Source organism: Plectropomus leopardus, chromosome 3 (assembly GCF_026936395.1).
Source record: "Plectropomus leopardus strain MGB_pleo_1.0 chromosome 3, ASM2693639v1, whole genome shotgun sequence".
In the NCBI taxonomy this organism is placed as follows: Eukaryota; Metazoa; Chordata; class Actinopteri; order Perciformes; family Serranidae; genus Plectropomus; species Plectropomus leopardus.
Window position 1 is genome coordinate 24,993,870 of NC_142178.1, and position 24,820 is coordinate 25,018,689.

General features: G+C 41.4%; 1 protein-coding gene and 1 long non-coding RNA gene across 5 annotated transcripts in view; one reads left to right on the plus strand and one right to left on the minus strand.

Moving 5' to 3' along the window:
• bnc2 (basonuclin zinc finger protein 2) overlaps positions 1-24,820 on the plus strand; it is a 189,125-nt gene that overhangs the window by 134,060 nt on the left and 30,245 nt on the right. For all 4 annotated transcript variants that reach the window (XM_042484899.2, XM_088075936.1, XM_042484900.2 and 1 more), the window contains 2 exons: positions 5,505-5,607; positions 8,350-8,585. In XM_042484899.2, the coding sequence (XP_042340833.1) occupies positions 5,505-5,607; positions 8,350-8,585 (339 nt within the window). The remainder of the gene's footprint in view (positions 1-5,504; positions 5,608-8,349; positions 8,586-24,820) is intronic.
• LOC148189997 (uncharacterized) overlaps positions 1-24,820 on the minus strand; it is a 102,825-nt gene that overhangs the window by 33,070 nt on the left and 44,935 nt on the right. The gene's annotated exons all lie outside the window — the stretch shown is intronic.

Sequence of the window (24,820 nt, forward strand, 5' to 3'; positions counted from 1 at the left end):
TATCTTGTGGGTGGAAGAGAGGACAAGATGCTCCCAGTGTTTTACAGTGACCCTAAGCAGAGACAAATTTAAATCTGAAGCTGCTGCTGCTGCTGCAAAGATGAGGTGCACACATATGTGCACATACACACAGGGTTTTCATTTAAATCTCGGCTTTGCTTAACTCACCAAACAAGAAATGTGGTCTGTGGCTGTGTGTTGAACATGGTAAAGGTTTCAATTAAAGTGGGAGGAACAATACCCACCCAGCATCCAGCAGCTGTCTGGGTTGACTTTCCATTGTGCGCTGTCAAGGGAGGATACAGAGAGGCTGAGAGGGACTAGTTGTGTTTTAGTGGTGTTTTCAGTGGCATGTGGTTATGTTCACCGAAAAAATAACAGGGTAGTGAAACAGTTGTACAGGATATTAGTTTAGGATCACCATCAGTTCTGTGGTTTCACGGGATTTGTAATGACTAATAGCTCCCTGCATATGACGTCATACATCGGTGCAAAGTCCAGATGGACAGAGGCAAAGACAACACGATGCAAAAGCCAATGATTCGCATTGTTTATGGCTGTTCCAATCGATCAAATTGGGAAAAAACAATAACCACTGTATGTCCTGAAAAACAATCGGTCATAAAGGGTGGAAGTAAAAAAAAACCAAAAACCTCCATCATCAGTCTGGAGGAGCGGAGTCAAGTTTTGTCAAACATTAATGTTAAAGAGTTGTGTTAAACATGCCTCGAGTTGGATGCAATTACATTGTGCTGTCACAGCTTCTCAGTGTTTCACCAAACTTCTGGGAATAGTTGACCCAGTAGGTAGAAAATAGTAACTGAAGTTATCTTATGTTAGCAATTAACATATTCATGGGAGCGTAATCTAGTTTGAACTTTGTGTTTTTCTTCTCTTGTATTGTCTCTTGTCCAGAACCTAGCCTAGGTCTAGAAGATCAAGTAATCTATCAAGTTGTGGGAAAAATACTTTTCTTTTTCAATATAAGTTTCAATTTTCTTTTGATATCTGCTGCCTGCGGGGTCATCCAACCTTTTATAACATCAAAGTCCTCTATTTCAAATTGACAGTGTAAGCATTTATCACTTACTGCTCTTCATCTGAATTTTGCACGTTGTAACAGTCACATGATTGCAATCAAGCTTTTCACTGTCTGACCTCTACATATGCTGCTTGGAGTCATTTGCATGTTTTGGCATTGATTCTGGGCCATGTAGACAATCTGTTTAAAATCCTCTTTGGACCCGACTACAAGAGTCCAGGCTGAAGCCATCTTGTTCTACCGCCCCTCTTTCCTGCAGTTCTTCAGTCCATCTGTCCCACTAACAGTCTTTTAATTGAGAGTCCTCCCTAGTCTGATGCTGGCCATCGCTGACTGTCAGTGTTTATACAATTGGGCTGGGACAGGGACTGCGAGCCAAGCAAAACATCCATGAAACATCAAGCCTCCAGCTAAACAAAACCCAGCAGTGAGGCGCGCACACACACTTGAGCCAGATAAGGGCCGAAAATGATGCTTTCTGAACGCAGCTAGGTTAAGTTGTTGACCATAGCGGTAACACGGCAGCTGTGTGAAAGTGTCGACTGTTGTCTGGGTCTAATTGCTACAGCATTGAGGGATTTTCTTCACTCACTAACAGCTTTCACTTTCTTGCTGCTCATTTTGCTAGTGATTTACGAAGTTTTACACACACGGACACACACACACACACACACACACACATACACACACACACACACAAAGACACACAGAAACACACACAGACACACACACACACCCCTCTGTCCTTTTCCTCACCGTCGTCCTCTTTAGTCGTGTGAGCCAAAGAGGAAACCCTGGCGAGACGCTAGCACAGTGACTAATGCTGTGTATCTGGCCCGGGCCTCAGATAACACAGCCTTCTCCCCCGCCTGCTGTGACAAATATGTGGAGTGTAGCAGTGGGATCCGGGCCCAAACTTGTCCCTGACCCAGCCCAGTCCAGACACAGGTTAAACCACGGCCAAATGCAACCCAGATCCACAACGGCCACAGGAGTAGAGCTTTGAATATGTGAGAAGAGGTCTTTGATGATTTCTTGTTTCTTCTGACACACACAGACAAACTCACAACCTCGACAGTGATGTTTCTGATGGCCATCGCTGACACATCTGTCTGCTGCCTCTCTTAAAAAATTCTGTAAGCAGTGTGTAATCTTTCATCTTATTGCGTATGATCAATTTTGATGCTGTCATATATCACAAACATCACCTGTGTTACTGTTCTTTTACACTTTTCTGACTGAATGTGGAACAAACTGCAAATGAATCCCAAGAAATAACAGGCACAGTACGTCGTCTCTCTTCCCTTTTTCTCCCGTCAGTGCCTCCTCAGATGAGGGGGGGGGTTGCTGCTTTAATGCTTCTTAATGCTGCTGTCTGCTTAATGGGCCAGATATGAGAGGTGCTGCTAGCCAGCGTAATAAGTCAGTGATTAGAGGGCGCCTTGTCACAGCGGCAGCCCCGCAGACAGTGGCACGCTCTAATTGCCGTATTAGACGCCCCTTAACTATCTCGTCAGCTGTCAGACCCCAGCTCGTAAACAGCAGAGGTGCATTTGATATTTCCAATTGTTTATTTCCGTCTGCTGCTGTTAGCGCTGCTGCACAGAGAGGTAATTAGAAAAGGGTTGTGTTGTGTGACATCACTGTGCTAAATCTGGGTGATCTTTACATAAGCAGAGTTATATGAAAGAATCTTCTGTTGAAAAACATCTGATGTGGAATCGTGCACAACATTTATGGTGAGGTGACAGGCAAAGAAACAGACAGAAGTGTGAAAAGTGATTAGGGCAGCAACTAAAGATTTTTTTAATTATTAATTCATACTCCAAAAATATTGCATATTTTGTCTGACCAACAGTCTAATACTGTAGCAACTACTCACATTTGAGAAGCTAGAACCAGTGACTTTTTGGCCTTTTTTTTTTTTGTTTTTTTAAAGAAAATTACCTCAACAATCAAGTTATTATCAAAATTGTTGCATATTAAGATTCTACCAATAGACTTGGATTGCACAATATGTGCAAAAAAAAACCCAAAACAGAAAAAATTATTTATTTCACTGAAAAAAAAGATTGTGGTATGATTTTGGAGGCTGGGACACCACAGCACCAAGCTTCATTTATAAAGGTATGTGGTGACACATTCTACCTTTATCAAACAAAATGCAATTCCATGTCCATGTTGCAATTTTGAGAATATTTTGATTAATTGTGCAGCCCTACAATCACTTCAACAATATAAACATCAACTAATTCTTCAGCTCTAAACAGTTATGACAGCTTTTTGTTTAGAGAGCAGTCCAACCACTGTTTCCGGACATTTTTTGGTAAATACAGCAAAAAATAATGTGGGGTGGGGGGGGCAATGAATAAGCCACAGCCAATGAATGTCAACTGACAGCCATGCAAGTGTCCTTGAGGGGAACGCTGAACTCATTTATTGCACGTTGCTCTGGATAAGACCGTCAGCTCAGTGCATAATGTATGTACACTTTAACCGGCGTATAATCCTCACACATGGTAAGGATTGCCATTCCTGCACCTGGAGAGCTTAAAATGGTGTAAAGTCAAATAATCTCTGTCTCCTGTCTCATGCAGTGTTAAACAGTGAGGTGACATGGTTAGAAGTGGTGTAATTTTGTGTTTAATCTCGGATTAGCCCATGTTCACTTTGACACCTCCAGTTACTAATCTGGTTTACGACACCTTGGGGTGAGAGAGAGACAGGGTTGTGATAGATTTTATGGTCCTTTAGTAGATTATGAGTGAGCTGAGTTTTACATCCTGAATTACAGGATATTGGTCTAATCCCTGACTAGGTTTGTGCTTTATACTGCTGTTTAACACCAGAATGTGCATTCACAAAAGAGCACAAATATTCTGTCATTTAATCGTGCATTGACCTGTGACGTAAAGGCTGATCTGATCCTTTTTTATCTGGAAGTGCTGATCGACTGTTTCTGACATTGTGAAACATAGGCGGTAGGCGCAGACATGGACTCCAACCTACGACCCTTTGTGTGCACGTCTGTGTCACGTTATTGTCACACCGGTGCAATGTAAGAATAACAGTGAGACAATATGAGATAGCATATTAAGTGCAGATTGTAAATTCATAAAGTTTCATGCTCTGATTAGTAGAACTGAAGTGTCTTTGTCACCACCTCTGACATGTCAGAGACACGCATGTATCTCGACTGATAGTGCCTTCACATTTTGATCCGACATGTTTCCTTCCTATCCAGTACTGGATAATTCGGATTTTCCTGTTAAAATATATAGGCAACCACACACAGTAGTCACCTTGTACACTACACCCAATTTCCTGACTCAAGCATTCCTGAAATTTTTGCTCAGATTTTTTTTTTCTTTACAGGCTGAAGAATTAACACCCTCGCGATTCGGCACTGACTCAACAGCATATGTGCCAAATGTAAAATACATTATTCTTATCGCGTGTAACTGCTGTTTACTATACCAAGCTGTTAACCTTTTTTTATTCTGGCATCAACAGCCAACATACTAACATTACATGTTAATGTTAAGGAAGTAAGATTCTTGATTTAAAAAAGAGATAAGTGTGTTTTAAGAGTGAAACAGATCCAATAGTTTCTTTTTCCCTCCTACAGCTGCAGACTCCCTTTAGGTCGCACAAGTGTTACTATCTTTATTCATCTATTCATCTTTATATTGCAAAAAAAAATCTCTATAAACAAAGGGCTGACAGTGCTTATTAAGATTCATGTTTCTGATTTAATTTTCTCCTTTCACTCCTCCTTTCGCTCCTTTTATTTCTCTCTCCTTGTTTCTCCATGTCAGTGAGAAATTTACGGCTTGCAGCTGCTGCACTCATTTGGATGATAGAGCTGTATTCATTTGTGCGGATTTCTGTGTATATCATATGTTTTCTCCTCTGCCGTACAGCCTCTTTATTGTTTGAAGAATGTGAAACATCTAACAGGATCAGATGACCTCCAGCAAAATGTACCTGGATTTTTTTTTTTGCTAGAGTTTTTAACAGCCCTTTGTGGAGTGTTAGGCAGACGTTGCATTGTGTTGTACCGAGTTGCCCTCGTCAAGTCCGGACACTTAACCCCTCACTACTAAAAGCTTTCCGGGGTCAGACTAAGTGCAGCTCCAGTGTTGAGTAATGGAGCCTCAGTCAAAACAAGTTACATTTCTGCGTTTTTCGGAAGGGAAGTCCTTTTGTCAGTTCTCATGAACTCTGGTAAATTACAGCATGGAAGCAGATTCACACGTTAGGATGAGATGGTTGTTGGGAAATTTGGTGGCTGAGAATAATTGTCTGCAGCTGCCACTGCTGATATGTTTCTATTAAGAATTTGGACAAAGTAATCAGTTGTATTTGTGACTTCTAGCTGCTCTTTTTTAGTCTTTACTTTATCCTCTCTCACCTCAAGCTGTCATTGACGTTGGTTTATCTATGCTTTATGTCTCTGCAGGCCATTCGCTGCACACTGGTGAACTGCACATGTGAGTGTTTCCAGCCGGGGAAGATTCACCTACGAACATGTGACCAGTGCAAACATGGCTGGGTAGCTCACGGTAAGTAAAGGCACTGTTATTGTGATGGGTGTACTAGGTGTAATATGGTATAAGTAAATATGAACTTATTTACTAATCCTTAAAAAAATAACTTTGTCTTGCTGTGACATAAAAAGAACTACATATCTGTCAACTTTGTAAAGAAAATTAACAAATGCCATCTCACAAATCTAATAAGAGCTGCGTTTTTTAATCACTGCAGATAGTTGTCTCTCTCGCTAGCTTTGGCTCTAAATCTACTAAAAACCAAAGGTTTTCACTTGTTTTCCATAGTAAAAGTAACTTTGCTATTTTTGTTTGCTTCTGTATTTTTCTGTTGCTTTTAAAGTCTTGTTTTTGCACCTTTAGATCAAAAAAACACAAGACAGATAGAGGAGCGAGAGACCACACCTCATGAGTTTTTCACGCGGGTATAAGAAAAAAAGGGGAGAGGAGGCAAGAAAGTACAAAGAGAAGGAGGAGGGAAAAAAGAAAAAAGAAAACACCTGTTTGGCTTGCGTCCGCACAAGAGCGAGCCATGGGCCCTTCAGCGGATCGCACAGGACCCCATTGACTATTTTTTAATCTCTCCCTCTGAACTGTCAGGCGCCCATCTCTCCTCTCCCCCACTTTTCATTTCATGTCGGCATTGGCAGGGACTCTGACAAGTAGTTCTTCATTTTTTATTATGTTCGTGTCTGGCTGCGCTGTGTTGTCAGGCAAAGCCCTCGTCAGCAGGAAAAAGCCGTCCCAGGATCAGAGAGAGACCCAACCAGGTGTCACCCAGACAGGCAGGGGGATGGAGGAGGGGAGGGAGAGAGAGAGGTATGAGGTAAGGGGAGAGAGAGGGATTGAGACAGAGAGAAGGAAAGAGAGAGTGGACCAGGTGTCGCCCAGACAGCTGAAGAAGAGAAAGAGGTGACTGAGGTTGTGATCGGGGGGGTGGGGGGTGGGGCAAAAACAAAACCTAACATGCGCCACTAAGGAAACACACAGGCTATTCTGTCCTACTGCGGAGGTTTGTTGTGTCTGCATGCGGTCTGAGAGGCACAAAAGGTACTGCTCAGTGCTGAGAAAAATGCTTCTACCTTACACCCAAAACAATTAATCTATGCTGCATAATTCTCCCAAAACATGCTACTGAACATCAATCAGCAATAATACAGTACAGGATAAGGGTAGGATTCACCAGAGGGCCCTGCATTACAATATTAACACAGTATATAAGTCATGATACAATATCGTTGCAGTTTCAAATGTTTTACGAAATGCTGAAGACTGTGATACAATATATTGCGATATATTGCAATTTATTACCTTTTCAACTACAAATGATCCTCTCTGAAGGAAATCTTTGTCAGAATCTGTTTTATTGGATGAGATAGTTTTCAGGCTGTTTAAATTATTTTCATTGTGGCAGAATATATCTCATGGACTGACAAAGCAATTAATTTTATTATTCTAGGAAGCCACCAAAAGTTTAAGTGTATTTACAATGATAATAATTTATATCATTTAAAAAAATCTTGAATAATTAACAATAGCAATAACATTACAATATTGCCACAAAATACTGCGATACTATACAGTATCTATTTTTTCCCCCCCAACACTTGTAAAGGATGGTGCTCTTTGTAGTCAGGAGATGAAAATACAACATGTCATTATTTATCAGACAGAATAGGGTCTCTATGAAGGTAAGCATGTTTTTAAATAGGATTAGTGTATTGAAAAAATGCTGTAATTTAAAAAGCATCTCTATTGTTTTTTTTTGTTGTATTATTTTCTAAAGCAAGGTACTAATTTTATTTTATTTACAAGAGTAGATTGATGTATCTAAATACATCTTTGGGTTGATGAACCTTTGACTGCACCCCCCTCCCCTGCCCACTAATTCTAAAATGACGCCTTGACCTCATAATATATAAACAATGAGTCTTCAATAGGGGGCCTGTGACTAATTATTGTTTGATCATTTTTTGGAGGTTTTTGTTTTTCTCCAAAATTTAAGATTTGTCTGAAAATACTCAAAAATGATTCATTTTAAAAACAAAAAAACAAAAAAAAAAAACAAACACTTTTACTAAACTACTACTAAACCTTTAATTTACAGAACACAACATTGATTATGGGCTAACTCTCACCCATGAATCCTCCTGCAATTATGTGAGCTGGCTATCCTACACTTAAACTACATTAAAACATGACGAATAAATAAGCAAATCTTTTTTAAATAGCTTACTATTGTATGCACCACAAAAATCTATGTTTATACATGGCACTTTAGGCCACACTACTTGTTATTGTAGGCCCAGTATTATGGGGATTTTATAGCATATGTAGAGGGGGGGTTCCTGTTCATTTGAGCACATACCTTGTTAGGTAAAAATAAATACAATAAAATACAACAATAAAGCTGGTCCAACCACAAACAGAAAGAATTAATATTTTAAACAAAACAAGATGGATACACTGCAGGTCGGGGTCTGAATGAAGACAGAAGAGGCAAATAAAAAAGCAGACATAACAGTGGGGTGAATGCACAAGAGCAAGAGATTAGATTAAGTAGAAAGAATGGCAGATAATTACATTAATGTCATTGCTTTTATCTGATTAATATGTTCTTATCAGCTAGTGCTGACCATGCAGCAGCCACGGAAGACGATTTGAGATGAGCAGGAAACTTGATAGTCATTAACTGGGCCTGTCTCTGTGTGTGCATTTTCTCCTCTCTCCCCCCGTGTCACCTGCTGCTTCACTCAGCTCTGGACAAGCTCAGCACCCAGCACCTGTACCACCCGACCCAGGTGGAGATTGTTCAGTCCAACGTGGTGTTCGACATCAGCAGCCTGATGCTGTACGGCACCCAGGCTGTACCCGTCAGGCTCAAGATTCTTCTAGACCGCCTCTTCTCCGTGCTGAAGCAGGAGGAGGTGCTGCACATCCTGCACGGTCTGGGCTGGACCCTGCGAGACTACGTCAGGGGCTACATACTGCAGGTCAGTGACCAGTGCACACGCAATGGCTCCGAACACATGAAAAGCATCATATGCGTTTAATGTAAATGCTAAGAACAAATAATAGCGGTGCTTCCGCTCTGCTTATGAATGCATCCCTGCAAGTGCTTTTATATTTGCCCGCAATTTTCAGTAACTTTTGAAAGTGGGGATAATGTCCAGTGGTCACTGCCATCACTCTCACCAAGCAAATTTCTTCAGCAACACAGTTATTTAGAGAGGTATTGATCACAAGCACAATAGTGACAATCTAGGCCACTTCAGTCCCATTGCCCATCCATTTTCTCCACATTTTCCCTGCTGTTACTTCTACTTCAGTCTGCCCCCTTTTCCTGACCTGTCAACACTATGCCCCTCCGCTGAAAAAAGGAAAGGGATAAAAAAAAAAGTGGAGAAAAATGTCACGCCAGCAAACTATAAAACCACTGTAGTGCGTTTCCTCTCCCCATCCATTCTTCCCTCCACCACCCCCTACCATATAATTGCAGTCAGACACATTTCTCAATCAAAGGTACGGAGGTTTTGGTGTTGAAACCCAAACCAAAGTGTTCCTGAATGAATTAGTTAAGAGCAAGTGAACATGTGCATGTGGTTAGTGTGTGTGTTGTGTGCACATGTGCCTATCTGTATGCGTATATGGTTTAGTGCTCCAAGAGTGTAAGTGGAACAGCATGGTGAGGAGAGGGTGGTTTGTATGTGGAAATAGCTTCTGTGAGGAAAGCGCTCACAGACCCAGTCCCATTCTCCGAACACACACACACACACACACACACACACACACACACACACACACACACACACACACACACACACACAAAACAATAACAACCCTACATGTATATGGAACTACAGTTGTACAGTTATATATAATACTCGTTGCACTTTGACAATTTACAATTAATACAAAAATATATTTAAAAATATAAAAATCTGAATATCTGAAAAATTAAACAAATATAATATAATACAGTGTAAGCTCTCAAGCTATTATATTATTCTCCCAATTAAGTGATTTAAGATAGTTTGCAATATTCTTACAACAAAAAAAAATTCTTAATGTTTCAAATTTAAACAAAACTTTTTTTTAAAATATCAATAAATGTTTGCATCTTTTTGCTGAATTTATTAATGGTTTAGTCTAATGAGTGTCAAATTAAGTGTAAAAATGGCCATTAAAATTTCTGAGATGCCAAAGTGACATCTTTTACTGTCCTGTGAGTCCAAAACTTTTCAGTTTGAATCAAGGAACACACACAGACAAACAGCAAATCTGCAGAGGATATTTCACCGACTGATAAATTGACTGTTTCAGCTCAGAAATAAAATATTAAATATAAATATAAAATATAAAATACAGTTTTAATACTCTCCCCAAGAAACTAAATACTCCAAAACTGCAGTGTGAGAAAGCCTTGTCTTGAGTAACTATTGGACTCCTGTGGTTCTCAGCCTCTGTGTTTATATCAGCTGGCTCTAATACTCAGCTGGTGGGAGCACCGTTGCTCAACTGCTCAGCCTCATGTCACGCTACTGGCTAAATCCTCTAGATCTCTTCAGAAGGGCTTCAAAGGGGCCGCGGCCGGCGAGAAGCAGCCAGTCACTTAAGGACAGTAAGTAGTCATTGTACAGCCCTATTAGCCTGTAAGTAGCTATGAAATTCAATCATCTTCCTCGAGCCTCCGGGCAACGCTTTGTGTCAGGGGTTTGTTCCCCACCACCACGCTGCGCTAAATGAGAGATAAAATGAGGAGAACAGTATTGCAGATGATAGATAATAAGTTGTCTTTTTGATATTGATGTCAGGGGACATCATTTGATGATAAATTACTTTACCGTGATCCTAGCAGTTAAACGCTCACTTGTACTGATTTAGGATTTGAACAAAAGTGTTTGGTCACAGAGGTGATCATGTTAATTTCTAGTTTAATGAGATATGCTATACGTTGCTATAATTATCCAGCAAATATATCTCCTTTTTTATTTATTTATTTTTTTAAATCTTTCTGGCTTTCTTTCTTGTTTTTCTCCCCTATATTCATCTATCTCTTATTTTTGTTTTTGTCTGCTAGTTTGTCACACAGTGTCACAATAAGTTTGGATTGAGAAAAAAGGGTGTTTGGTGCACTGTGTCTGCTGGGTGTCAGTGTTCATGGGCGTCAGTGATGCGCCACAGAACTCAGGACACTGAGCTGACAGAGTATACCTGCAGCTCCTCTGATGCCTGACCACCTGAATGTATGCAGCGCAACAGGGAGGAAAACACACACTTATATTTAACCAGTCACACAAAAAAATTAAAATAAATAAATAAAGCATGGCATCATTCTGCTTTTTCTTGTCAGACCAAAGTACTCTCTCTCTATTTGTGACAATATTTTAAAGGAGGCTTAAAAGCTAGCAGGCTGTAGTACACCTCTCTTATGACACCCTTCTACTGTTTGTGCTATATCATAATGAAGTGAATACCAGTTTTTGTGGCGCCCACTGACCTGCCTCCCAACAGTCAGCCATCTTATCTCATCTCATCTGAATTTCTATTTTTAAAGTGCAAATCAATAGCTGTAAACAAAACGACTTCATATCTAGTTGCGTTGACTGTGATTTTGATGCTTTTGCCTATTTATTTTATTTTATTTTTATTTAACTTTTTATTTTTTAGGAATATTGCCATTGAGGTTTAAAATCTCTTTTGCCATGGAGTCCAGACCAAGACAGCAGCATAAAAATGCTACATAAAAGAACAAAAAAAAAAAAAACCAAAAAAAAAAAAACCCAGAAAAGCAAAAAGTTAAACAGCATAAAATCTTGCAAACAAAAAACAAACAAGACAGCCAAATTACAAAGAACAATTGAATTAGCAGCATTCAGTAAGTGGACGTGTGCATTTGGAATAAATAGTTCTTATATCCTGTTTTAAAAATATCTCATGCTTATAGTGTGACCTAGTTTAAGGTGACTCTGTAGCTCTGACATCAAGAGAAGGGAGCGAAAACTTTAAATGCACTTTCACAGAAGACAGTGCAGGTTCAAGGAATGATGTACAGTCCATAAGTTGTCTGTGTGACCGAAGGTTGCAGCTACCGTTTTAGGAGTCAGTAGAGAGCATAAATAAGGAGGCAGTTCATGTAATATGGCCTTATAAAGAAAGATTTATCAGTGTTCCAGTCTACAGTGGTATAAAAAAGACAAAACAACTTTCTCATACAAACCGTAATGATGTTTGCAGAAGCATAAGTCAGAGACAAGTCACAGTACAGCATAGAAACGTATTTTAACATTTTCAAGGAGGATGAATTTGCATGCATAAATAAAATATCACCCTAATCAATTGCTAATAAAAGTGCTAGAATCAGTTTTTTCCTTGCATCAAAAAAAGAAACAGCTGCGCATGAATCAACTTTGTCTTTAGTTGTGTTCACTGTGCTTCTGTGCTTCTGTCTATGATGACAATACTCAAATGCTCTTTTTCAGCACATCAAGCACTTTGATCTGTGTTCATTCATATCATATGCATCGGTATTGTCACATCACCACCCTTCACGCAGACATTTCCACATCAGCACCAATGCATTTAGAATAATTCTCCATCATAATCCAGTTCAGATTATCCTGCAGAATAACCTCTCCTCGTTGAAGTAGTACTACAAATATGTCACCTCAGCAATTTAGTTTTAATTTACAGAAGGAATTAACTTATGTCAACACTCGAGGTACACTTGGCCCTCTTCCGTTCTCTCTGCCATTCACCGCACGACAAATACATCACAGAGGTGTGACTAAATATGCATACACTGTGCAATTTATCTTTGTAATAGGCTCCTTAAACTGAAGAAATTAATCGATATTATTAAATGGCAATGGCTTATCAAGTGGTTGGAATTTTGATTTGTAAAGGAGGGGAATTATACATGACATCAATAACCATTAAAATGAATGATTGTCTTTCTCTCCCTCTCTCATTTCATCCCTATATAAACCTGACCTCCAGTCCACAAACTGCTCTCTTATAGCATTAACACACTTGTACACCAGTGAATGCAGACAGGCAGCTGCAACATCCATATATAAATGTATGCACACGGTTATGTGTGTTTACTCGACCACACATCCCCACAATAACTGAATGAGTGGATTTCTGGATTCATTAATTCAATGCCTTTCAAGGCTTTTTAAGGATTTGCGGGCACCCTGCAATTAATTTTCCACATTATCTACCAGTTTAAAAATGGTTGTGTGAGTCTAAGAGGTCAGAAAAATGTATCCACTTTTCTGAAAGCACAAAAATCACCAAACTTTAAGGGTTACACTTGGTAGCGATGACAGAGAGTTATGTGTGTAACTTTGTTTTTTTATTCTACCCTTTACACTGCGTTATTTCTCTGCTATTTCACCCCTATTCCCCTGACTTCAAGTTCAATCTGAGGCATAATGTGAACAACACAGACACATTTTCTACTCGCCAATATTCCTTGCCCTTCACTTTGGCAGGACTTTTACCCTCTCCACTGCTCAGCCCTTCATCCTTTTCTCCCTCCCTCCCCTCTGCTCATCCCTCTCTCCTCTCCCATGGTTGTTTCCAGACAGCCCCACAGCCAATGTGCACCAGATGCCCTCCCGCCTCCACCCCGTCCCGCAGCCTGTCACTGCTCACTCCTCTGTTCGATACAGACAGATGGAATTGCTATCAGTACTGGCTCCTCTCTCTCTGTCTCAGCCTCTGTCTCCCACACTCCACACTGCCTATTTTGTCTTCCTCTTTCTTATCCCTTACCAAGTGAAAAATAAGTAGAGAGGGAGAGAATGAGTGGAAAGAGAAAAAGAGAGAGAAAGAGAGACATCGCCTTTGCAGCCAACATATGGAGCGAAGCCCAGGGTTTTCCTGAGCGACATTCTCAGTAATGTTCTGTCCTTGTAGAACATTGGGCTGCCTCCACTTTTATGAGATGCGGTTTTCCTGACTCCACACGGCTTCCAGGAGACCCAGATGGAACCGCTAACAACCCCCACCGCCGCCACGCAACCACACACACACACACACACACATACTGTACACACACAAACAGTCTTAACCCTAATTGCACACACACTCGGAGGAAGGCTTATTTAAACACACATCCACAAAATCGCGCTGGTCTCACATAGGCTTTGTTTCAGTGGCAAAGCGCAGGAGGTTGCGTTTAAAGTCATCAATGCAGTAAAATAATCTCCTTAAATTTCTTAAATTTATCTCCATATTTGGCAAATATATTGTTCCTCTAATGAGCATGAACATTTGAGGTAGTTCTGGAGGGCTGCAGGGGGGCTCTGCTCTTATTTGAAAAAACCTTGTGACTGTAATGTTGTACATGTGTACTTACACATGTGGAATATGAGATGTAATTACATGGATTAGGGTGCAACAGCGTTTGTGTAAGACAGGAAACCATTTCCAGTTGCAGGTGGGTCCTGAGGCCTTCGTAAAGGTACCACTCAGCTTCTCTAGCATGGTTTAGAAAGGTATTTATTGAGTTAGAGTCACATTTCAACATTTCTGTCTCCCCTCGCTGCACTCCCCCTCTCCGTTTTCTGTCTCTCACTCTGTCAACTGTGAAGGGCACCATATCTCTTGATCCTCGCCTGAGAAACTTCCATTTTAGGTAGTCGGGCTCCGTGCAACAACATTTTTTGGACACAATCCCCCTCTCCAATCTCCTCCATACGGCACACTTGTAACCCCTATTTTCCTCCTGTCCTCCTCTCCTCCCTCTCCACCCTCCATCACCTCCCAGTGCCTCCCCCTTCTCTCAGAACCTGTTTTCTGTTATCACTACTTAATGCCTCACCCTGGGAGATGGACGGGGGAGAAAGCATTCTCCTAAGGTGGAAATTCTTACGTTCATATGGTTATGATTTGGTGGGGAGGTCAGGCTCGATTTTTGCTGGAAGGCTTACGGTTGGCTCTGTGCTGGCCGTGCTGGGCTCCAAGCACTTCAAAGAGGGCCGGTGTACTGAATCAAGGTGATTCTTACCCAACTCCCCCTCTCTGCACACACACGCACATACACACACACACACACACACACACACACACTTGTCCTGCCTTGTGCTCTTAAGGGTGTCTTCTCCCTTCTTATTCTCGATTGCTCACTTCTAAGTAAGCCAGAGATAAAAGAATGTGATTTCAGATTAGAGGATCAGTCAGAGAGAGGTAGACGAGCATTATCAGCAACGCATTAAAACCATTTGATAACATTGCCGATTTATATATATATATATATATATATATATATATATATATATATATATATATATATATATATATATATATATATATATAAACAGCTATATCAACAGAAAATATTAAATCCACCATGCATCATATCAGCATCAATGATCTTAAATAAATCATGTAATGTTTGCAGAAACTGTTAGCGTCTTCACTGTCACTTTTTCTCACAGCTTGCAAAGCTCGCGGCCAGCTCCTTACACAAAGTCCTGCCCAGGCCCAAATCCTCAGTCCCTCGCTTTTGAATCCTGAACCCGAGCCTCAAATGAATTCAAGCTGGAGAAGCAAGGTTATGAGCAGGTTACATTGTATGCAGGAATTTGGGGAATAATTCCCCTTATATTGGATTTGGAAGGAGGTCTGAATTTCACCATAGATTCAACAAGGCCTCACAAGCTGATGCACGTTTAAAATTGAAAATAATATGTGATAAATATTGGTATGAAACCAGTTAGTCTGCTTGGTTTTATATAATCATAACACCTTTGCACATGCTATGGAGTGGAGGTTGAGAAGAAAATTGCTCCCAAAGAGGAGCAAATAAAATATTTTTATATATCTTTTCATTCCTCTAAATCTCTAACTGAATTTTGTGGGGCATTCATTCTGATAATCAGAAGTGTATTTGTTTGTATATTTCTGTTTCTTTGGCTACACAGAGGCCTGAGGGGAAGTTTGGATCCTTTTTTGTCAGATAGCTTTCAAGGTGTTTAGGTAATACTAGGACTGCAGAGACAAGACAGACGTGTATGCCGTAACCATTAGCGCATGATAATACCCTTGTGTTTGTGTGTCGTGCATTCAAATCGTTAAATCATACTGTCTCTTCTCGTTTATAAGAGTCATCAGTCTCTTTTTTATATCTTCTGTCCTACTCATGCGTGGTCATTTTCACTCTCTCACACCTTCCACTGTCACCTCTTAGTCACTTCTGTCTTCAGCAGAGTATTAAAGGATGTTTACCCAGTGTGTGTACTCTGGTCTTAGCTGTTTCTATCCAGGTTACAGTGCTGTGTTGTATTATTCGCCTTTACATTGCTGTTTCAAAATGTGACCATTGCTACAGCTACAATTAAAGTGTGATGTGCTCTTCTCAGATCAAACACTCTGTGTTTCAACCCTTTATCATCTGCCTCATAAATTTTTAGTATCATCTGGCGTTTTACTAGAGGCGTGGACTCAACTCACATCACTTGCACTCGAGCCAGCCTTGAGTCACAAATTTCATGCCTTTAGACTTGACAAAATCAGAAAAGATTTGCAACTTGACTTGGACTTAAACACCTGTGACTCATGACTACACTTGGACGTTAACCTTTTTACTTGAAAATGCTTGATACTTACTCAATCTGACAGCAAGTTACTGCAGAGTATCATGAAAAACTAATGTTATGTTACTGGGCGGCAGTTGGAAAAAGATAACTTTGTAAAAGTACAAAAAATTATGCGATTATTAACAAAAAACAAATGTCAGTATGCAAAATTTGCAGGTTGAAAATTGCAAATTGTCAATTTGATATGTTATTACTATGTTGTTAAAATAGCAGTACATTTGGTGAGGAGCACATTAGTACTTGAAATTCAAAATGTAAGACACAGGAATTGACTTGGGATTTAGTTGTGACTTGCAAACCAATGACTCGGTCCCTCCTCTGCTCTTAACTAACTGCAAACCCACATTTACACTCAGTATACAGTGAAATACAAATATTATCTTTTCCCCCCGGTATGAATGGTCTTTTATTAAAGGAGCTTTTCGCTGATTAAAAACATCATTTCTGACCTGAACATTATCACATGCAAAGCAGGCCTGCAGCAGCAGTTCATATACTACAGCCCAGGATCATGGATGCTGCATCACCGAACGTGATACAGAGCCAATACACATGTCAATTTTTTCTCAAGAGATGCTTCAAGTAATTACACCACATTTGGAAATCCCTTTAATGCATCCATTACATGCTTGGTGGTCACATGTATATTTCAAAAATGTTATTCAAACTTAGGATTGGTGACCCCGTATCTGGTCAAATTATAGGGTCAAATAAAGATCATGAATATTCCATGCCAAAACATATGGGAGTGAGAGGCGTTTGTGTGTGTGCAGTGGGTGCTCTAATAAAATCTGATTGGGGAGTTAACGTGCTGTGCAGGGCAAACATGGGAAGTGAAAATGATATGTTTAACATACATGGTCAGGTCTAGGGGCTCCCATGGGATCCTGGCAGGGGTTTGATCAAACTACACTCTGCTAGGCTACACACACACACACACACACACACACACACACACACACACACACAGTGTATGAGCGCCACCTTCTTACCCATTTCCCTCTTAAATCCCCATGATAAGGCTGACTTCAAAGCCTCGTAGCCAATCCTCCAGCTTTATCCATGATGCTGGTTTGATTCACCGGTTGCATCTCTTCCCATGACCCCCACCACACCCCAACACACACTATTCACTTTCAATCTATATCTGAGCATCACAGCTATCTCAGTCCACCTCCTGGTGAAAAAAAAGGGGCCACCAATGCTTTTCTTCTCCCCTCTTAAGTTCCACTGGCATGTCATAATTAGAATAAAGCAGAATATTCTGCCTGTATTAATGGGGTGCTCTCTTTCTCCTCATCCCCTCTGAACACCCTGTTCCTCCCTCCTCCTCGCCTGCTCCATGTGATATTCACTACACTGATCAGTGTAATGGGATCTCTGGTTCTCTCACTGCACATTTGCCTTTCTCTTTTTACCCAGTGTCCGTGCCCCGGGAGAATTCTTTCAACAGGTCCTCGCTGCCGCCACGGTGCAGCTGAAGCTCCCCATGGGAGGCTCTCATAGTCTGCCACGCACCTTAATTGAAACTGGAAACGTGCCAGCCTGCTTATCAGGAATTTTTATTTACCTCTGCCAGGCGCTGCCCTCTTTACTTTTCAAAGAGGGCCGTGTTATAATTACCTCCTCAAACAGAATCCCTCTCTTTCTGTCGGCATCCCTCACTCCATATATCCTTTTTCATAAGTTATAATATCCTGTCTCGCCTGCGCTGGAAGGCGGAAATGGCTTCTGAATTCTGAAGTGGCTTTTCAGGGGGCTACGGGGGTTTGTTGCTGCAGAGGGAAATTGAATTTTACTTCAAGGTCAGCGACACTAATGATAGTGTGGGAAGGTGTTGATCTCGTGCAGCACTGGTTTGTCTAGCAGAACTCCACTGTATCGATCTGCACAAGAGATCCTGGTCCTGCATTGATTGTCGCACGGCATTGTTTGGGAGCATGGTGGAAATCCCTAGTGAAGTATAAGCCTTAATTTGGGACTAAAGTCATTCTACGGGGTCACTATTTATAGATTGAAACATATATGTGAGTTTCAAACAAAAAGGACCATGAGAAATGTATGAAATCTGGTGCAAATAATGAATAAAACCAGTAGATACAGTACAGATATGTCCTGAACTGCTCGCCCACATTGCGACTGATGCTTAATATAGCAGTTGAAAGCATAAGTACACTCTAAATACCACTTGAGAAACCAAAATTGTGCACAACACTCACACATGCTGTACTTTTTCAAGCTCAAAAATATATCCACCCATACACACTCACATAGAGAGAGTGCAAATTTTAACCAATCACTTTCATGATTCACTGCTTGCTTGTGTGCAAGATGGTTAGTTATGGGTAGGTGCCCTGCGGTGTGAGTGAATGTGTGTCACTTCCCCCACAAATGGAAACATTTAGACACTGAAGTGTGTCCTGAGGTGAGAGCTGTAGAAGCTCTCACTCATAAAGTAGCAGGGAGGCAGCCTGTGGAGGAAATGAGCTAGGCAGACTGGTGGAGGGAGAAGAGTGTGACACACACTGAAGGACCTCACACACACATACATATAGTGTATAGACATGCTGGTGAACCACACACTGGTGACTGCTGTGGTTGTGCTTTTTGCCATGTCTGTCACCGACTCGTTTTTCACCGATGGCTCCAGCTGTGTTTGACTTCCTGTGTTTCTACCTGATACTGCGGTGTCACTGGCAGAGAGGACACAGCCTGCACTGTACCTCCATGTTGTGTGGCAGTGGTTAAAAGGTTGACTGACCTCACGGTGAACCAACACCCATGCGGAGACACCTGTGGAAGCTCACCACAGAATACAAAATAATGTGGTTCAGGTGTTGAAACATAATGGAGCATCTCATTTTTAGACTTAAGCGACGCTGTACTTGAAATTCCACCTCACATAGTCTCTTAGTCTATATTTTTATTTTCACTGGCTTCATTATCCCTCCTTTTTCCTCCCTCTCTCACTCTCTTACCGACGTGTTGTGCATGAGCGCCTTTATTAAGCAGGATGACCTGTCATGCAGGTGTGAGGAAAAGGTGAAGACTACCCCCTCCCTCCACACATCTCTCTCTCTCTGTCTCCGCTTTAAAGAAAGACACTGCCTCTCCTCAACCAATTGGTCTGGCTTCACTTCACCTCAGACAGGAGAGGAGATGTGGACAGAGGGGTTGAGGAGGAGGAGGAGGTGATGAGGGGGGAAGCCTCAGTGTGAAGGACCAAAGAAACTTCAAAGTCAGTTCCCTCGTAGGTCAGCCTGTTTTTAATGGTGATTAGTATTAGCATGCGTTGCGAGCTTAAAGACATTTTTTTTGTTTGTTTGTTTGTTTTTATCCCCAGCCATGCCAATAAACAATCAGTGCATTAAGTGGCGAGCAAATGGAATCAATTCATCCAGTTTTGCGCAGATGAGTGCAGAAAACGAGGCGTGAAGCAGCCGCTCTCTGTGTTTGGAGAGGCTAATTAGGAGCCCATTATAGGGCATCTCAGCATGGTGCTACCCTGATTGTTTATTAGAATTTCACTAAGGTGAGGGAGAGCGAGAGAGAGAGAGCAAGAGAAGGGGACTAATAGTAGTAATAAATGGATAATAAATGGATACCCAACTAAGACACACACGCAGCCTCTGTGAATGCCAGCCCCTGGGCCTCCTACAAAAAGGGCTCTTGTAAAAGTGAGGGGGAAAAAAAGAAAAATCTCTACCAGCACTGTGCATATGCTTGGCTCCGTCCTCTTAAAGACTGTCTTATTAAATGGGTAAGTGGCTGAGTGCTGGGACCACCAAGTGAGCCGTGCTGTCACTGGCACACTGCTCTCTGTGGGCTGAGTGCCGCAGGCGTAGACAGGATATGATATAGGGTCACCAGAAATGACGGTTTAACACTCGATGATACATCAATTCCCAGCATTCACCGCTCAGCCTGCCAGTTGCATTTCTGAGACTTTTCTAGTTCTTTTTTTGTAGAAGATGTAGAGCAAAGTTATAACCTCCCACAACTGTACCTTTAAAGTGTGTGTGTGTGTGTGTGTGTGTATGTGTGTGCACATGCGTGTGTATGTGTGTGTGTGTTGGAAGGGAAAGGCAGTAATCAACAAAGACAACAGGGCCTTCTGAAGAAAGAAGATCAATAGACTGCTACAGGTGACTGACCTCGGAGAGCACAGACACATGCATGAACGCTAACCACACACAAACACACACATTCAGGCGTAGGCACATGCACCAGTAAGTACTTGTGGCATGCTCTCCTCTGTGTTGTCTCCACCTAACCTCTGGTTTACACTGCATGTGTGTGTGTGTATGTGTGTGTACACTCACACAAGTCGCTCTCGCTCTCATCTTCAGGATCTAAGGCTCATTGCCAACTGGTGCTTTGGTGCCAGGCACTGCCTTATCACCTCCCCAGCACGCAGGCACACACACACACACACTTACACACACACACATACTTACATTCTTACTCACATGTGCACTTTAAACAACCTTGTTGCAAGGGGTTTGTGCACGAGCACTCACACACAGTCGTACATGATGATCTACCCTCCACATAAACAAAGATAAGAGCAGGAACGGTCAGCGTAAGGCCCCAAGAGGTACAAAGCTATTACTGAGAGACCACAGTCGCGTGGCTGCGTGTGTGTGTGTGTGTGTGTGTGTGTGTGTGTGCAGTCATGTTTGTGTTTATGTAGCGCCAGTGGAGCAGCAGCTTTGTGTGTCACCACCTTTTGCCAGTTGTGCAGCAATAACCGCTGCTAACAGCCTAACGGGGAGAATGTCACTGGTAGTGCGAAGTGTTAAACCTCTCTGACTTCCTGTCATGAGTCTTTGCCACCAACCGCCACAGCTCAAAAGTGATCTGACAATATAATCACAGCAAGTCACTGAACAATGTGCCAAAGGGCGCTGACAATTCGACAATGACTTTGCCAGCTGCAGTGTCTCACACTGAGCCCTGATTCACACCGTTGTCAAGCAGTGCGGGCCTACTTAGGGTGTGCTGTCTCAATCTTGATCCCTGACAAAAATCCAGCCCATTGAGGTGACACAGTACAAAGCGTTTTCTCACTTTGCCAAGCTGACAAACCTAATTACCGTGCTAACATTCCTGGGATCAGTCCTAGATCAAGTCTCCTTAGCACTGCGAGCTGCACACCCAGTGTCCCTCAGGAAAGGAATTTCTCCAGATTCCACTGGTTTACCAGATTCCCAGGTCTGAGCACAGAACATGTCTCAAAGCTTTGTAATTAGCATCGATATTTCCATCGTGTTACCTTTAGAGCTATAGCAATTATAGCATAGAAAATACATGTTTTGCTTGTTGAGCGTGGTAAAACCTCATTGCTTATTTATTAGCTTCAAAAACCTAGAGGCAGCAGTACAAAAGTTTGCCAGTAGCGACATCCATGACTCAACTTGCCATTTATTAATGTTTCAAGAGGTTTTTACAGGGTTCATATTCGACACAAAATCAATCTCTTTTCAACAAAGTATGATTTGAAAGCTAAAAATAGACTGTTTCAGGCACTTTTCTCTGGCTGAGTGACAGAAGTTCTCCTTCGTGTAGCAGTGGAATGAATTCCACAGCATTATGACCGCATCAGTTCCTTCAGCTCTTTGAAAGAAAATGCAGCACAGAGCCTGTTGTTATCAGAGCGTAGGCCCAGCCACCTTCTCCCTTTATGGGCATGTTTCGCTAATCTTGCTACTGGCCTCTACTTTTTAAGTCGAAACAGGTGTTGCACTCATAACGCAATCTTGTATTAGTGCGAGCACCTCGGATCATACTCCTCCGAGGCCGTGTTTTCTTTGCAGATTCCTTTCTTGGCCAGGAGGCCTACACCTTGTTTCATATGAGTTAGAGACTTGAGGACGAGAGTCATTAAAGCTGTTTTGAAACGGGTGTAATTTTAAGATGGACTTGCGAGGGGTCAGATGTACTTGTTAAAAGTCGATGCTTCAAAAAGCAACGAAGGATTCATGTGCTGGCACCAAACCAGTCAAGACAAAAGTCACGTCCGCTGTGAGTCACAACTCATCATTTCTGTTTTTGCCATCCACTGTGTGCGTGTTAGCAGGTAGGTGAGTTTTATTGTCTGCCTTAAAATAAAAGCGATTTTTAAAAGTAAAAATCAATCTGGCACAAGACCCAGCAAAGGTTTGTGCTTTGGTCCACTCAGCCACCCTCCTCTCTGCCTTTTCTTCCATTTTCATGTCTAAGGATAGAGAGATTAAAGGGAGGCCATGTCTCAACCCCGAAGAACTGCCATCACTCAAAGATGAGCAGTGCCAAGCTCCTCTCTCTCTCCTGCTCTCTTTCTTCGTCTCTCTATCCACTGGATACGCAACATCCCCTGGTGCTCTTTGGCCCTTCTCTTCATCCTAAACCCACTCACACACACATCACATCCATGATTTACTGTCATGCACTCCTGTGTGTGCCTGTATGGATGCGTGTGAGTCAGTGTGTGTTCACATATGTGTTCTGAGTGCATGGCAGCGGCCACATCAAATACACTAAAGCGGCGCTCCTCTGAGACATTACCCCATCCATTCTCATCCCCCCATAGTGATTCCAATACAGAAAAAAGTCAACATTTCAAAACCTGAAAAAATTAATAAATAAAAGTAAAGGCAGACTACATCTGGCACAATGTCTGTACTTAAGGTTTCCAAGTATGTGTCTGGGGAGGAGATCTGGTGGGACGGAGCCTCAGTCGGCTTGGAAGCAGTAGAAACGGATGTCACACTGGAAATTTATACGGTGCGGTTCAGGGAGCAGCGGCTGTAAATTGACAAGTGATGCTTGTGAGCAGCGTTACCCGTCTGTTTCCCTTTCTCTCATCTTCTATCTTTTTCCGCTCATCTTTTCTTCTCTTAGTGTAGCTGTTACTTCATACATCTGTGCTCGCCCCGAGCATTTTTGTTAACGGGTGAGAGATACAAAAACAAGCCAGGAGACTAAAACGGGAAGAGGTAGCTGTGCACGAGAGAGAGAGACGTGGGAGAAAATTACTCGGGTTCGCTTTGTAACATGAAATAGTGACAGACAAAAAATATGAAGCACATCTGAAGCCAATATCTTTAATCTTTAAGCAATGTTTTGCTTGGATGAATGTGACCGTTAAGTTCTGTTTTGGCTGTGAGTATGAAATGAAGGGGAACTGTAACACAAGTCTAAAAATATAAATACAGTTTGACCAGCGAAAAAAAAAGGAAAACAGTGTTTTTCTTTTAATTGTATGCTCTATTATCAACATCAACTATAATCCCAGTCATTTCTTCCTGGAAAAAATGTTTAATATGGCCAAGGCTATTAGACCACAGTGTTGAGGCAAAGTGTGTATGTGCTTTTGTGTGCACACTGGCATGTGTGTGTATCTGTGCTATAGTTTGATCGGGTCATTCTACTGTGTAAATGTCTCTAATGGCAGCACTCTTTTTAATAATGCAGGAAGCTCTTTTCTGCATCCCTCCTCATCACATCATGTTTAGAGTGACAGCCACATGAGCCACCAGTCCACTCAGTCCATAGGTCACTGTGACAGACAGAGACACGCTAAAACGAAGACCATAAGACTGTCACATGGTGCAGATACACATGCACATAAAAAGAAAGACAGTTGGCTAATGCAGTAATTTAGAAATTGAAGACAGTTTTGCAGTGCAAGGAGAGGGTGAAGATGAGGACTGCAATGGTAGGAAATTTTCATGGTATGATAACTGTTTCACAATATAAAACTATTATTATTAGCTGTTAAAATGACCTTTTAAAATGATCTTTTTATTGTTTAACTGGTAATTATAACTGAAACACAAACCTTGTTTTTTTAAATGGAAGTATGTGTGAAAAAAATATCTCCTTTTTGAAAAAGAACAAAATAAAGGCAGGATTCTCTGTCTAGTTGCATTCTTTTTCAATATCGTAGACAAGCAGATGTACCCAGTATGATAATTGTCAAGCTCTTTACCACGGTATACCTTGAAATCTTTAACAATTCACCAGATGTAGGATTTCATTTGCAATTTTAAGTTGAGAATGTAGTTTACGCTTTTTCATTTAAGATCATTTTGGGAGCTTTTGTTATACTAATAGAGCAGCTGGAGAGTGACAGGAAAGGGGGAAGAGAAAGGGGATGACATGCAGCGAAGGGCTGAAAAGAACTCAGAGCTAAACAAGGCGCCCGCTCTACCAGGTGAACTAGAGGTTTCTCTTATTTTAATTTTCTTAATAGAAAATAGATTGCTGATAAAAGCACATTTCTAAATAACACTGGGTTATTTTTTAAAGACCTTCACAAGGCAAGGCCTCCTTTCTGATAATATAGAGTTACGAAAATGTATGTCGGAAAACAATAACTTTCTGGGGCATTCTGGTGGCCCAGTGGATAACAGACACAGCACCATGTCCCCAAATTTAGCAGGGATCTCAAACCTTTCTTCCTCTCCTCATGTTTCCTGTCTTTGTCTCTATTTCAAACTATAAAGGCAAAAGTACCCCCTGAAATAATTTCAAAAATGTCTCAAATATGCACAGGAATGTTAACTGTCAGTTTAAACACAATATGCTCCAGTTTACTGTAGGTGCTCAGATACAAAGAAAGCAATGAATAAGAA